General features: G+C 51.6%; 4 protein-coding genes across 4 annotated transcripts; all 4 read right to left on the bottom strand.

The window, feature by feature from the left end:
* Window positions 1–3,254: 3,254 nt before the first annotated feature.
* P152DRAFT_505076 (cytochrome P450) lies at window positions 3,255–5,281 on the bottom strand. Its single transcript, XM_033682415.1, has 4 exons — window positions 4,722–5,281; window positions 4,303–4,665; window positions 3,453–4,253; window positions 3,255–3,393 (listed from the first exon to the last, which is right to left on the bottom strand). Exons 1-4 carry the CDS (start codon window positions 5,022–5,024, stop codon window positions 3,259–3,261), a joined length of 1,602 nt encoding a protein of 533 aa, XP_033538078.1. The 5' UTR covers window positions 5,025–5,281; the 3' UTR covers window positions 3,255–3,258.
* Window positions 5,282–6,124: 843 nt separating this feature from the next.
* P152DRAFT_124190 (uncharacterized protein) lies at window positions 6,125–6,746 on the bottom strand. Its single transcript, XM_033673720.1, has one exon. It carries the CDS (start codon window positions 6,561–6,563, stop codon window positions 6,162–6,164), a length of 402 nt encoding a protein of 133 aa, XP_033538077.1. The 5' UTR covers window positions 6,564–6,746; the 3' UTR covers window positions 6,125–6,161.
* A 184-nt stretch (window positions 6,747–6,930) lies between these two features.
* P152DRAFT_446100 (uncharacterized protein) lies at window positions 6,931–9,064 on the bottom strand (the record flags this gene model as incomplete). Its single annotated transcript, XM_033677900.1, has 2 exons — window positions 6,931–7,392; window positions 7,454–9,064. The coding sequence occupies 2 exons, from the start codon at window positions 9,062–9,064 to the stop codon at window positions 6,931–6,933; spliced, it is 2,073 nt and encodes a 690-aa protein (XP_033538076.1).
* Window positions 9,065–10,982: 1,918 nt separating this feature from the next.
* P152DRAFT_463997 (ubiquitin-protein ligase-like protein E3) lies at window positions 10,983–13,908 on the bottom strand (the record flags this gene model as incomplete). Its single annotated transcript, XM_033680534.1, has 2 exons — window positions 10,983–13,312; window positions 13,359–13,908. The coding sequence occupies 2 exons, from the start codon at window positions 13,906–13,908 to the stop codon at window positions 10,983–10,985; spliced, it is 2,880 nt and encodes a 959-aa protein (XP_033538075.1).
* Between the last annotated feature and the right edge of the window lie 1,296 nt (window positions 13,909–15,204).

The following is a 15,204-nucleotide window of genomic DNA, read 5'->3' as shown; positions in this document are numbered from 1 at the left end:
CAGCAGCTTGTCTGCACTTGGGATGTTGGGATACATAGCACATAGGCTACATCTTTGATCCTTCGTCGCCAGTCTTTGGACTGATGGACCAACTATTCTGGTGTGACCATTTCGATTCCCTTCTCCGCTGTCGTCAATGCAGCCTGTGTTTCAAAATCTGTATGAAACGTCCATGTTGGGGCTCTGCAGATGGTCGCAGATGAGGCTGCATTTCGATGCGAGAGTGACTCAGTTGACGTGGGGGCGGTATGCAGGACTCCGCCGATGCGTTCTATCTATTCTACGAGTCTTCGACGCGTCGCGTCCGTGGGACTTTCGGACGGCAGTCAATGGCGACCAGGATGAAGATTCAACTTTTGTCTTTTTTCGGCCTTGCTTTTATCTGAGAATGGGTTGGATCATGGATGGGTGGATTTTCTGTTGTTCATTCATTCTTCCACTTGCTCGTGGTCAAGTTTGGTCTGCCAGTTGGTCAGGTCCCTTCCCATATTGAGAACTTTGTGGTCTTCCTTCTTGTTTGCTATTCTAGTGAATATTTGCAACTTATAGCCTGACTTCCACAGGTGTTTCAACAAATAGAAATGCTCGTTCTACGTCCATATTTGCCGGCACATCCGACCCGAGGACCGGGCTGCTTCCAGTCGGGCGGTTTATTGGTTTGTATAGAAGAGCTTCTGCGCAATGGATGAGCTATCTCTTAGTAGCGGAGATGTTTCTTAACTCTACCGGATATATCCTTGTTTGTTCTTGTTTGGCCTTCTTCGTGCTCTGCCAAATCCTTCGGGAGACTATTCCATAAGAGTTCATGCAAACCGGACACTACGCAACGAAGTTTGTAACGGAGCCTGCGATCTTTTCTCTACTGGCGAAGAACTGTCAGCGACTCTTGGTTTGATTTATAATTTCAACATAGACGACCTCGTCGAGGCATCCGCAAGCTGTGCCATTTTTTACATTTGAGCCAGATCTGTTTTAGCGGTTTTGGTACGCTTTGTTGGTTGCATATAGCTTCCCCTGTTGCTGCTTGCAACGTCCCTGGGCCGTCGTCTACCTCAGCGCTTCATTATTCTTTCTGCCGCGGGAACCAAACTTGGAGGCTCTCTTGTGATGTTACATCCATGTCCCCGATACCTGATGCCCCTGGTGAGGTATATTATTTCATTGTAGAGCGTGGAGAGGTGCCCTCTCTTACTGAAGAAGATAAATAGGGTCAGATTGCCGGTCAGATTGCCGGGGACATGGAGCAGCTAAAGTGGAAGTCAAAAGAAGATATGGAGGAGGAAAAATAAAAGGCCTCCGTGCTGTTGTCTTCAAATTCGCGGTTCAACCCCTTAACGATCACTCGGCCTGGCAAATCGGGCGGCATACTGACCACTCAGAATCCACATCACTGTCCCTAAAAGTCACACGCCGCCCCAGATTCTCCCAAATGCTTTTGAGTTGTATTGCTGCGGACAGCCTTTCACTTCCACTAGCCTCACATTCGCGCATGGTCTCCTAGAGCGTTGTCCCACTTTAGAGAGGCTACTTCAGGACAATCCACGTCACCATCCATACCAAGCTTTATGAGAGTGTCGTTCACTACCTCGGCTGACCCTGCAATGCTCCAGCGAAGGCTATCAACACTTTATGTACTGGCGGCCACGTCTCTGACCTCGGATATTCGAGCTGGCAGTATGTAAGACTGACGATGGTACCAGCCATTCTCCCGCTGAAGCCACGGACAATAGTGCGAGGTCCCCGAATCCTACCGACCAAACCGCCAGACGTCAAACAACGCTTCCATGCAAGAGCAAGCCATAAACCTACCGACGCCGTCCTCCACACGCAGGTGCAGCGACAGTCCTCTTCCGGCGATGGAGGACAGTGCAAGAGAGGAAAGGGTGTTGCCTGTTCCGCAACCTCGGAGGGAATGGAGCACGGCGACGTCAATTCCGGACTGCTGGGAGTAGCTGCTGAGTGCATTCTGGGTGCATTCTGGGTGCATTCTGGGTGCATTCTGGGTGATTTCTGTGGATATTAATGCCCAGGTATAAGCCCCTTCTTTTGACGGGCCGGTGACGCGGAATTATTTTTTGAGTATGATCTCGTTGATAGAGAGACCATACATGATCTCTCGGGAAGATGTTATTCAGGGGCTCTGCCCCGTGGGTATGACAACAGCACAGCGAGGCATACAAGTCCAAAATTCATCCGCATTCCGACCGGTCATTGCCAAACACCCTCTATCCAAGATATGAAAACGATATAGGAATACCAGGCATATGCCAACTTTCACTCTGTGGTGGAAATTTTTGTCGTGTTTATAAGTACCTTCGAACTGCGAGATGAAGAGGATGCTAAAATAGAGAGGAATGATAGCCCGCTTCATTTAGGGAAGTACTATATCAATACTACTGGTAAGTTCCTTAGCATCTTGTTTGGCTAGGTTAAAAGGGTTTTACGAGCACCAATCTTCGATACCTAGAGAATGGCAAGTCTAGTATTCCGACGGACTTGTGGTGTATAGAGTGGCACGATCTCGGGTTTGGGAAGGTTGGTTCGCTTTTTCTGGTTGTCACAAACTCGTAAAATACATATAAGAAATGCTAAACCGAGGCTATGTGACTTCATCGGTTAGCACAATGCTGGTAACGACGCGTTGAAGACGCTGCTCGTAGCTCTGAGGATGGCGGAGAGGCGGTAAAGGGCAGCATTTTCCGAGCAAGAGTCGGATGAAGAACTATCCGATGATGGCATATTGGAAATCGATACACAACTCGAATTCATACGGAATAATGTGGCACCCAAAGTACCATCTTTCGGACCGGGTGGCACTCAGGGGAAGTTGATCGTGGTTTATGATGTGGAGAAAGTCGCTGACGAACCCTACTATCGAGGTACTGATGTCCAAGGTCGTATCCCTAGCCAGATTAGTTCGACAGACGCCGGAGGATTGAGAAACACAATGGAGCACCTTAAGCTATATCCGTGTTCAAATTGGCGTTCACTAATCGTAATATAAAGCCAGGGCGGGCAAGACTGTCCTGCTCCCCCAAGAAAACTCTCCCACAACACACTCTCAGAACACTTTCCTACATCCCTATTGATGCCAAGGTGCTTGCCGGATCTATAGCCCCACAATAAATCCATTTCTGCAGCCTTGAAAGCAAGAAGCACTAGACGAACTCTAGCATCGACTGAGTGAAGCAGACGGTCTAGGGGGCAAGTGAGCCAACCACTGTGAATCACTGGTATTATAATAAAATAAATTCAGTGCTACCTAACGTGAGACTGCGTGAATGCATCATCCCTCTTTACCTGTCGAGTCTTAAACCTCGTCATGAAATTCATTTGCCTTACGAACCATGCGTTATGGGTCTTCCAAGTTTGTTCAGGGGATTGCAATTCCATCTAATTCTCCGAGTCAGTGAACACATTCCTCGAGTGAAGAATAAGCGTCGGGAACTTGCCTCAAACCTCCTCAAAAAGCTGGGTACCAGCTTATAAATCTCCAGCAGACTGATATTCTTTCCGATACACGTCCTCGCACCGGCTCCAAACTGGAACATCGTCGCCTTCATTTCGCTCAGTTGCTTGGGTGATGCCTCCAACCACCTTTCCGGGCGGAAGTTGTCAACATCCTTCCCGAATATCTCGGGTCTACGGTGGAGCACCCAGGCATTGCAGCCCACGATCGTCCCACCGGGGATATGCTCGCCGAGAATGTCCATGCCGTGCGCCGGAACGACCCGTTCTAACGTCAGACCCGCGGCTGGATGGAGTCGGAAACTTTCTTGAATGACCGCGTCTAGGTATGGCAGCTTCTGCGCCTCGGCCCAGCTCACCGTTCCATTCCCCCTGTCTTCGATGAGGCCGGTTCGTACGGCCCCGTCCAACTCCGCCATTAATTTCTGATATGCGGATGGATATTTCATGAGATGATAGAAGATGGCGCTCAGCGCGATCGCCGTCGTCTCGCTGCCGGCGAACACCATGCTCACGGACGACGCGAGCACGGTGGTATCGGACATGATCTCCGGATGATCGTGCTGGGCTTGAGTGAACTTCGTCAACAGATCTATTCCGTCTTTCGGCGTGCCGGGTGCGAGGCCATTGGCCTTGATTTTCTCCATTTCAGGGGCGCGATGGATCGATTGGGATTGCGCGAACTTGGTAACGGCGAAGACCTTTTTCGAGACGCCGTACCGTTGTGCAAGAAGGATCAGGGGGTTCTTCTGAAACACAAGGTCTAGAAAAGGCATTTGCCCTATCTGGCTTGCTATTAGTGATACGCCGTGGATATTCCTCGCATACGCTTACCGGTCCAGCATAGTCGAAGAATCCATTAATGAAAGAAATGATGCCATCCACGTCTTCGTTTCTTTCCATGAACCCGAGCCTCTTGCTCCATGTCAAGTCACCGATGACATCGAATGCAAAATACTGAAGCCACTTGGGAAAATCGCATACAGTGCCCGTTCGAGCGTACAATTCCTCGGTCTTCTCCAAGAATACATCGAGGGTCGAGTTAACTAACGGCTCGTATGATACTAAGGATGACATAGCAAATGCGCTATTAAGACACCTTCGATATTTTGCATGGAAATCTTCATCTAACGTCGAGAAGAGTGACTGAATGCGGGTCCCTTTTGCCGTAGCTTGTTGGACTGGGTAGAAATGGGACTGTGCCACTCGGTCAATATATACTCGGCCAATTGAGCAATGTAAGCCTGACATACCTTTACCATTCCCTTATTCAGACCATAGATAACTTTAATGGCTTTGGGATCAGCGAAGGATAGCGCATTTGGATCAAGCCGGACAACATCCCCATATCGACGATGTAAGTTGATGTGAGTCCATTCTGTCCGTCGCCCATAGTTTTCCAAAAATCTCCAGATCGTCATGTATGCTGCTAGCCATGGCCCGGGATACCGGTGCAAGCCTCTGCCATACTTGTTGTGAAGCAGTCGTGCGGCTATGCAAGTGACGAGAATCACCGGCCACCACTCATAGCAAATACTAGATATCCCCAATATCATCTTCTACCCGCTTTCGGCTCGAAATAGGTTTGGGACATAAGGTGATTGGCATACAGAGCGTGGCAGCTTAACACACAGAAACGAGACTTGCAAAAGATGCTGACAACGGAAGACGTTCACGAACGATTATGGATGCCGTCTGCGGCTCTTGAAATAGTCATTCTCGAAGGAACAGAAGCGTCGGATCCTTGAACCTAGGCCAACGGACCCTAGCAAGAGTACACTTGAAATCATGGTCATTAGCAGTCAATAATCAGTTCGACAGGTTTGTCATGTTCGGCAAGTCGAGTCTATACCAGCGCAGCCCGCTGCTGTAGTGCTGCTGGAGTGTATTTAGGGTGAATCGAATCCCTCGTTCCCTGTATCTGACTCCCGGCAGTTGAGCCTTTCCATACTGTTCCAGTTACAAGGCGGCCGGAATTAATCTAAACAAACCGGTGCCTGCCAGGGCGATTCACTGAGCCGCGGAATAACCATCTGAAGCTTGGTTCGGAGCGGGCACGAGAGAATCTCAATGTGGGGTGCGCGCGGTTGCGGCATTGCGGGACATGAATTCCGTAGACCCTGGCGACGTGGAGCCAACATATCCGTGGATTTTGGCCGAATTCAACGGCGGTTAGTGCCAGTTCTACAACGAGTGCCAAACTCCAGAATACTTCGTCCGCTGTAGCCCCAGGGTTGGATTTGTGCAAAAATAGCGAGTCGAGTTGAAGTCTTAAATGATGTGGTCGACAATTAACAGCAATACAATTATGGCTGTTCTGAGTTGCAATATTAGATGCCCTTTTCAACCAATCATGCTTCCGAAGTAGAGATGTTCCCTGAAGGTGCTCCCCTGGTTAGAACTGCACAACGGTGGAGCAAACCAAGACCTAACCCTTCGGCAGTTGAGGATTGTACGCAGAGGCAAGTACGGGATGTGGTTTAAGATAAGTCCTTGAAGGACCGAGCTACTGCACGACTCTGTGTGAAACGGTCATCCTGTAGAATCTCGTTGTCAACATGTGGCCTTCGGCAGTTGCGATTTTTGTTCACATCGCACACGAACAGAATCCAATCCTGACGGCTGTGGGCATATGCCGGCATTCTAGATTGGGTGATTAGATCCCCCAAACCTTGACATGTATCAATGGTTACCTATATACCTATGCCTTTGGATATGCCTTTGGATATGCTAACATGTTGATTGTATCTCCTGCTACCGAACAGTTTAGGCACTAGGGCTTCAAAATGCTCCATCCGGCTGGCCAGGTTATATCGAGAGCGATAGACAACCATAGAAAATGTTGTAAATATTGATGGCATCGCCGTCATGCCTGCCCCTGAAAGCACTCGAAATGCTAGCCAACAAGGCAGCTCCTGACAGCTCGCAAGTCCATATGAGACATCGAGATGGCATGGCTGAGTTCTCTCCCCGATGTAGACATAAGACAATACGATTAAATGCAATGAAATCACGAAGACAACCGAACGTGAACGACGGCATGTCTCGTCTGAACGTTCCGTGCACATAGCCCTCGCCTTCTGTAGGTCAGCCATCTCGCCTGTTCGCTCATACCGACTCTCTAGCTTGTTGGTCGCGATGGCCGACCTATAGAAGGCGTTCGGAGCAGCGCAGCAGGGCGTTCACTAGACTCCAGAGGATCATCCAGAACGATCAGGATTCGAATAACCTTAGAAACAAGCTAGAGAGTCGGTATGAGCCAACAGGCGAGATGGCCGACCGAGAGCTCTTGACGCCACCCACAATCCCATACCCATCCGCTCGTTATCGTGATTGAAACAAATGGTATAACCATTCCCAAAACTTACGCACGCATCGAAACCCCCAACAGGAAATCCGACGTCCCGTACTCAATGAAACCACAACCGTTAAAGCAAGCCATCAACAGCACCAAACAACATATTAAAGAATCCCTACAAAGCTTCCCAACGCCGTCGCCGTCTTTTGATCCGGAAGATCCACAGCATAGCTCCGCGCATACGCCCGATCCGACGCCGACGCCCGCGTTTCGGTCTCCGTCCGAAACTGCGGTGTGACTTCTCGCTCGCGCTTCACACCTGCGACGACGTTGGTCCCCCTCGTGCCCGACGGTGCCGATAGCAAGGCACCGCCGCTTTCGTCACCCGGGTCGTCGGTACGAGCGCTGGCGAAAGGAAGGTCATCCTGGGGGTTGCGAGATGTGGAGGGAGAACCGAAGATGACGGTGTTCGTCGAGGAGCTGGTGGGCGTAGAGGAGGGGGTGGCGTTCGATGCGTTGGAGAAAGTGTGGAGACGCAGTTTCGGATGAGCTTGGGATGGTTGGGTGTGGTTGGCGGACTCGCGACGGCGCTTCGGGCCGTCTTTAACTTTCGGGTGGGGATGACACTAACAGGGACGGTGGTTGGGACTAGTTTTGAGGGAAAAGGTTCTGAGAGTGGGTTCATACCTTGTATGCGTGCCGAAACCACGTTGTGCCCTTCTTCTTGTTGCTCACTAGGTTCACCCAGTCGCCGCAACTGCTACAGAGCCCCTCCCAGGTGTCCATATTTGGCTCGGTACGGCGCGTCTCCCCGGGCCCTCGGAATGCTGCCCCCGTTGCCGCGCTGACGCCATGGGTGAAGCTTTTGTCGTACCAGAAGGCGGAGTTCTTCAGGACGAGCCATCGACCGGGTTTGCAGAGCCCACACCATCCCTCACGTTTGTTGCCGTGGCCCCGTACCCAGCGTGGGGTATACAGATCGCCGGAAAAACGAAGGTCTTGCTCATGCGGGACGAGATCTGGGTCAGAGGATTTCATGTCTGACTCGGGCGGGTCGGATGGAGGATCATTGAGAGAAGAATACAGATCAGGTGGGTCCGAGGGAGCGGCGAAGTGAGAGGATTCAAAACCTGGAGTGCTGTGATCGCCATTCGACTGAAGTGATCGGAAGAATCCTTGAGAAGGGAGGTATTGCCGAGAAGGATTAGGCGGGAAAGCCGTGTCTGGGGAGGAGAAAAGGGTATGTTGAGCAGCGGGGATTGAATTCGGTTGGGGAGAGAGCATGTTTTTTGACCAAGACGGAAGCATCGGTGCCGAAGTCGTATTCACGGGCGTGAGGAACGAGGTTGCCGAGTGCCGGGGGTAATGTGGCGATCCACCATAGAAGGAAAGGCGATTATTGAAATTATTGCCCTGAGTTACTGGAGAAGGCGTGGAGGGGTACATGCCAGTAGACCATCTTTTATTTCGACCGCTGTCCATATTATAAGGGGAAGTTCTAATGCTAGAGTGAGAGGTAGGTGATGCCCAGGAGCGGGAAGAGTCGCGTATCGGTCCAGGGAATGAGTGTCTAGGTGACGGCATTGGCGAGAGAAGATGTTGAGCCTGTTCAAGGTTGCTCCACCCATCACGGTCCGATACATAGGATGGTGCTTCTGATGTCGGGAAGTCCTCATGAGAAGACACCTCGGGTATTGGACCAGCGCTGGATAAGGAGAAGGAGGAGTCTGAAACGCGTCGCGAAACATCCCCCGAGTAGAGGTCTGCATGCGCATACTCATTTTCAATATTAGGGTATCGCCTTAGGTCGACGATGGCATCATCATCATCGTTGGCCATGGCACTGGGTGCGAGCTCCGGTAAGTTTTGGTCCAACGCGGCGAACTCGACATCGTTGAACGCTTTCTGGTTCCATGTGTCGAGCGAGTGGTCGGTACAATGCTCTGGGAAGGTCGTATCCGCAGCGGATGCCCCTAAACTGATTTTGGGGATTTGCACATAATCCATAAGTCCGTTCGCTCTATTTGCAATTGGTGTATGATTCTGCCCGTTCATGCTGTTCGGGCGTGAGTATAAATCTCGTGCATTTTCCCTAAGAGCACGTCCGTTTATTCGTGAATGGTGACGCCGTGTGTGAAAGGGGCCGACAGCGGCTCGCGGCACTTTGGATGGACACGGCCCTTGATTTGTACCAAGGTTCGACCAGGAGTAGAAGAGAGGAGGCGTAGGACGTGGGGAAGGATGAACTGCGGGTTGCGGCGATGAATGAGCAGAGAATGTCCCGTTCGGGTAAATCATATGGGCGCCATGGCGGTTTTTGTCTTGAGCGATAGAAAAGCCACCGTTCAAAGGAAGAGGATATCTGTCTCATTAATATTGCATCTGATTAGCATTGCTATTCATGCCTCGCACAACCACCTCAACGATCCTGGAATACGGACCAAGCAAGGTGGTAAGGAGTCTACCTACTGTTGGACCATATTACGCTCCATTTTAACCTTGCATATGCGCTGCTACATGTCTGGGTTCCCGTTGAACCGATGTAATGGTACGGGAAAGAGGATTCGGAAATCGACACTGACTTTGTTAGCGGCCCGTTGCGGTGCTTCATCGCGGATAAGGCAAGATTGCACGGATTTGCATTCTGCACAACGTGACGACCTGCGCGTTGGAATGGATTCACCAGCATCAAGGTATCGGACATGGACGCAAGGGAGAATGAAACTAACCGGAGAGGAAGACAAGAAGTCAAGAATTCGCTTCAATATTAAGATATGGAATGTTTCAATATTGCGTATGAGACTCCGAAATTGGCCTCATGACATATGATGGTTAGGGTCAACAGGTCAAGGAAAGTGGTTGGGCATAGGAATGAAGGGGAGAGGGACGAAGCGGTGTATATCAAAGTCGATTCCAATGATTGGCAGCATTAGTTGGGAACCTTTTGCTGCCAGAGCGGAAAGGAAACAAACACTATGCTGTCGAAAATGAATGTCGGGAAGCCAAAGAGAGTCGGGCGTAAGAATTAAGGAGCGACGAAGCCAAAGTGAGAACAATTTGGATGGAATGGGCAACAGAGGAGACTTGTACTTCTAGGAATGAGTAGGAATGGGGGATCGTGAACGCTAGGCTCTAGACGAAGCGGATCTCGGGGGATGTTGGCGATTCCTAGACCGAGCCTTGAGCCAGGAAAAATGTGCACAAACCACCACCACTCCATCAGACATGGACCGTCCCGCTTCGATGCAGCGGGTATAAGCCCAAACTAAGTATCGAACGGAAGCTTGGCCGAACGAATCTGGGACAGTCTGGGTGGAGATGCTGCCCGAAACTGTAGGAAGGAGACGAACGACAGCAAGGGATGACATGGGGAAGCGATTCATATCTCATCTCTTTAGGGTAAATTGTGTGGTTCTCGACACTCGGATGGAACTACCTTGATTTCTCCTTCATACCGCGCCGGAGAATTGCTGACTATGCCCTCCCTGCCTCGGGTTCGTGACTGAACGGGATCAGGTACATAATTCACGCCTACCCCTATACCAACCCGGAGGTGATCCTATGGACGCCCTACAACCGTGTCCCTCGCGTCCGGCATCTCACTGGAGCGCGTGTTGGTACCTACCATTGACATTCTCGTACCCCGCGAGCGAGAAATGGTTGGAATATAGAGGCTGGTTCCAAAGCCACGGCAGTCGTGGTGTATGAGATATCCCGTCCACGAATGGCATAAGTCGAAGGTTAGGATAGTCGAGACTTCGGCGGACAGGGCTTGCGAAGCGAAACGAGAGTGAACCAGGATAAAGGTCTCAGCGGGTATTTGATGTTGTATGAGACTGATGATACAGTAGTTGGTGAAGGAGAGCCAGTTGGAGGGCAAGGTTGTGACAGTTGAGGTTCAGATGATGTTTGGGCTTCGCGAAGATGAAACAGGATGAGACCCACTCAACATGGTTGCCTCGGGGCCTGAGCCAGGCTGCCACTATCAATTCAACAACATGATGAATTCATGATGGAACTTGGAAGACATCTTGAATTCTTGATGTCCTCCAGAGACCAGACCTCCACGTTCCAACTGAACCTATGGTGGGGAATATTCACTCCATGTCTGCTTTGATGCAAGGTCTAATCGTGGCTTTTATCGACTACCAATATGGCTCGATATTCTATGATAGTCAATATTGAAAATCCACCCGTTCAACGTCCAACCACAGCCCTAGTGAAGTAGCCCACACATACACTGACAATCCGGCACCGGACAGACCTGATGTTTCGCGAACCACAACTTCGCATGCCCATCATGATTCCCATGCTTACACTTCGCACAGAAGACAATCTGCCTCGACATCAGCTCCTCCCCCTTCAGCGCCTCCACGCCCCCCTTGCGTGACGGGTCCGGGCTGCCCAGGTAATGCATGCAGATCCCGCAGCGCGGCATCGCCTTGCCGCACTGCTGGCACATGATGCCGGAGTTCATGGCGGGATTGCGGCGGGTGTTCGGGGCGGGCGTGGGGGTTTCTTTGGTCTTGGTGGGCGCGTCGACGCCAAGGAAGGCGTGGCAGTGCGTGCAGCGGACGCGGATCGGGGCGGGTGGAGGCTTCATGACGGGTTTGCCGTCGGGGCCGATGGACTTGCGGGTGTGGAGGATGTTGAACTTGGTGCGGGGGACGTACGCCTGCCATGCCTGCATCTGGTTCAGGTAGGTGGATTTCCAAGAGTCGAAGCGCATGTCGCTGAGGTATCGCGGGATCGTGTGTGCCATCACCAGCACCGCGGTCTGCACGTCGTGGAACTTGGCCACGTAGTGCTGGAAGAGGTCGACGCCACGATCTGTCAGGCCGGTGAAGATGATGCCTTCGATGTTTCCGAACAAGATGACACCTTGCTCTTCGATGGAAATGAATTCGCCGAGCCGGGCATCGTCCAAGTAATTCATGGCGACGCCGATCCGCTCGGAGAGGGAGATTTTGTTCATGCTCGCGACAACCTTCCAGTCTCCGATGACGAAGTAGCTTAGTAACGCTTTCAAGTAGGGATCGCTCGTTTCGTCGGCCATCCATGAACAAAGTGATCGCTGTTCCTCATTAACCGTGTCGCATGCGATAACCGCCACCAGACCAATATTGTCGACGCGTCTCTGTCGGATACACTGTTTCAACAACTCCAGCGCCAAAGTTTTCCTCCCACGAAACACCGCCATCGCAATCGCTTTGTAGTGGTCGCCATTTTCGATGAGTTCGAGACACTTCTGACGGAGTCGGTTTACGGAAGCGAAAGTCCAACCGCAGACTGCCAGGCAGAGCTGTCGGTGCTCGGGGTATGCCGTCTCTACTCCCTCGTATTCGGGGAGTTCCTTGGCAGATACAATGGCTCGAACTGCGTCGATGAACTCGTCATGGGCGGAAGAACTGCTTCCTAGCACTCGGTTGACGTAGCTAGATCCGAAGGAATTCTTCCAAATGCCCGCGATTCCAACGAAGCTCAAGTCAAGGTTATTGCCGATCATTCCACGGTCTACTGCCAACTCTTCAAACCGTTTGACGGTATCCCACATCTCCACAAGCCACCTATCGTTCGCTACGATGGACTTGTTCTTCTTCACATCGAACAAATAGCCCTCTTGGCATCGTCGACGTTGCACGGAAAGCAAGGTGTGGATATCGCTGAAATCCAGCTTTGTCTTGGGGAAGCCGATATGGAGTAATTCCTCGTGGAGATCCCAGTTGGAACCGGACGCATCATTCGCTGTTGTACTTGCGCTGCTGTCGATGTGTAGCTTGTCGATCCTCGCCGCAATCTCCCCGCCAATCTGGTCAGAAGCGGATTTGCGAGTGTGCTCCGAACCCAGTTTTCGGACCTGCATATCGAGCAGTTCCTCTGCAACCGTCCCAAAGGATGGGTTGGATGGCACAAGCGTTCTCGACTCCTTCCAAACGAGGAGGTCATCAAGGTTGCTCAGACCCACCTCCGGCTGCGCTGACGGAATCTCAATCATCTCGACCTCGCGTGATGATCGAAGCGCGATGACGGATTGATTCTTCGTGGGACCAACTGACATAAAGTCATAGGCCATCACGTGGTTATTCTCTGGTTGTCCACGGTGCATGTCATACCAAGGCCATGTGACATTGTGGGTGAATGACGCATGGTATTGCGGCTTCGTAACAGATCCTTCCACTGAACCATAACCACTGTTTCTACCTCCAGAAGCAGCGTTAAATCGAGCAATCTCAATCACCTTGATCTCACCGGCGCTGGACAAGATTCCAAAACATCCTGGCCGGACACCACAGAACCGCAGGCTCCAGATCGACGGGCGATGCTGGCTCGTATCGATTGCGTTCCTGATCTCCAGCAGCGGTCCCGGAGGTTCAGAACTAGAAGGAGTAGATGGGCCGGCTCGAGAGGCGAAGCGACGGTCCCAGACACAAACAACCGGGTCACCTGGCGGGCCGGCCGAGACGAAGTAGTTATCGTCTAGCGGATCAATCGCTAGGTTGTGTACCTGGCGAGTTGGATATTGCGCCGTTGCACTTGTCGCGGATTCTACCCAAGGTCAGATATGGAGTTCACCGAGTGCTCTCAACCTTACCTCTCAAATCCCATATCCGAATACAACTTCTCGAGACGCCCGCTGCCACCAGGTCCGGTTCCCGCGCAAAGAACTTCACACTCGTGATGGCCTCCGACCCCGACAATTTCCGAATCGGTTCCTGCGACCCCGCTGGCCCCTCCGAATTCAGATCATAAATATGCAAGCAAAAGTCACTCCGCACCCGCTCCAGCCCCGTCGCGAGCAGGTTCCGATAGCTGAACGCGATGGAATTACATTTCCGCTGGCTCTTGATGGGGAACGACCGCAGCGCCTCCGGCTCCGTCGCGTCGACGTCTAGACGTAGGAGGTTTGCTTCGCCGGAGAGGGAGCCCAGCGCAATCAGGTTCTCGTGCGTCTTTGACCAGTCGAAGGCGGTGAAGTTCGGGAGGTTGTCACGCTGCGCGACTTGGCGGTAGCGGACCTGGGAGGTCTGCTTGTGGATGTTCTGGATCTCGCAGAGGCGAATTCGATTGACGGCGACGTCGATGAGGACGAAGCGCGGTTTCTGGGCGGTGGCGTGGGGCGACCATCGAATGGCGGTCTCCATAGTGCATCCCCTTCTCGCGTGCTCTCATTCATGAGATAACGAGGAGGAGCGCGTCGCTGTGAGGTTTGGCAATCGCCGGATCATCTAGCAGCGACCATACTGATCGTGTTTAACATCGGTCCGAAGGTCGGATTGATTTCGAGGTTATACACATATATTATACAGTAACGTATTACCTTTCATATTAACTGAGGTGGGCCGGCCTATTTATGTCGTCGTCAAATCGAGATGGAACTGCGTATTTGTCGTCAGTCGTCCATATTTGGTGCCTTACGATAGATATGTATGCCTCAGGCATTTAATAATGCCTTACTAATATGAATTGAGCCCGTACTTCAGAACTACTTCACGCTTGGCCAATTCGGTCTTCTGGCATTATACTCTTCCGCTATCTAAGTCACCAAGATCACTAACTAATATTAAGCCCTTAATACTTCAGTCGAGTATCATTGGACTTGTAGGCAAATCAGCTTACCTTATTGGCAGATACCGACAAAGAAGCGCCGAGAGCCGCCTCGATATAGCTGGCTTAACGATGCCATATACACAATTCATATGCATAGAATTTGCGAGAGGAGAGGCTAGATAATCATGGTATTCATCTCGAACTACAAATTCAGAATCCGAAAACCCCCAACCTCATGCTTCTACCCCAAAAGACCGGGTGCATATCCTCCTCCACCAGCCCGGATCAGAAAGCCAGATAATTCATGTCATAAGCGGCGAATGGATGCAACGCGAGCTATGCCATGCGTGCGCAGCGAGCGAGATGGACGAAATACCGCCGAGGTGTGAAGAGCAAGAGTCGTTATCTACATAAAACCGAAATGGCCCACCCGAAATATGCGATGACATACAATGAAACAAAATCGTAGAGAGAAAAAAGTGTAAACAAGAATCGAAATAGGAAAAACATGAGAGTGAGTGCATGCGTGCCTTCGAAATCCCTTAGCAATCCATTTGACGACGTCCCATCAAGAGCGCTTCCATTCCAGTCCGTCCATTCAAATGCCCCTCCCTCACCCAAACGTCGTCTGCGACCGATACATATGAGGCTTCGGTGCGAAATGCTGGCCCCGCCCGTCCTTCTCGTACGGACTATACACTGGATGCACGTTGACGTCCCCCAACGGCGGCGCGTACGCGACCGTCTCCGGCGGCACCTGGTATTTGTAGGTCGATTTCGCCGACGCGGGGTAGTCCGGCACGTGCTCGCGGTACAGCGGCGTGCGACGGTAGTCTTCGTGGCTGCGGCGCTCAGGGGTGCGATCGCGGCGGCGGTCGCGGCTGCGGTCG

This window comes from Eremomyces bilateralis (genome assembly GCF_010015585.1).
Source record: "Eremomyces bilateralis CBS 781.70 unplaced genomic scaffold P152scaffold_2, whole genome shotgun sequence".
Classification (NCBI taxonomy): Eukaryota; Fungi; Ascomycota; class Dothideomycetes; order Eremomycetales; family Eremomycetaceae; genus Eremomyces; species Eremomyces bilateralis.
This window is presented reverse-complemented; position numbering and strand designations above follow the sequence as displayed.

Excerpts from the sequence above, each read along its gene's own strand:
- P152DRAFT_505076 (XM_033682415.1), bottom strand. The coding sequence starts at position 5,024 with ATGATATTGGGGATATCTAGTATTTGCTATGAGTGGTGGCCGGTGATT. Across the intron at positions 4,254-4,302 it reads TCTTCGACTATGCTGGACCG|ATAGGGCAAATGCCTTTTCT; the intron begins GTAAGCGTATGC and ends ATAGCAAGCCAG. Across the intron at positions 3,394-3,452 it reads GCTTTTTGAGGAGGTTTGAG|ATGGAATTGCAATCCCCTGA; the intron begins GCAAGTTCCCGA and ends TCGGAGAATTAG.
- P152DRAFT_124190 (XM_033673720.1), bottom strand. The coding sequence starts at position 6,563 with ATGGCTGACCTACAGAAGGCGAGGGCTATGTGCACGGAACGTTCAGAC.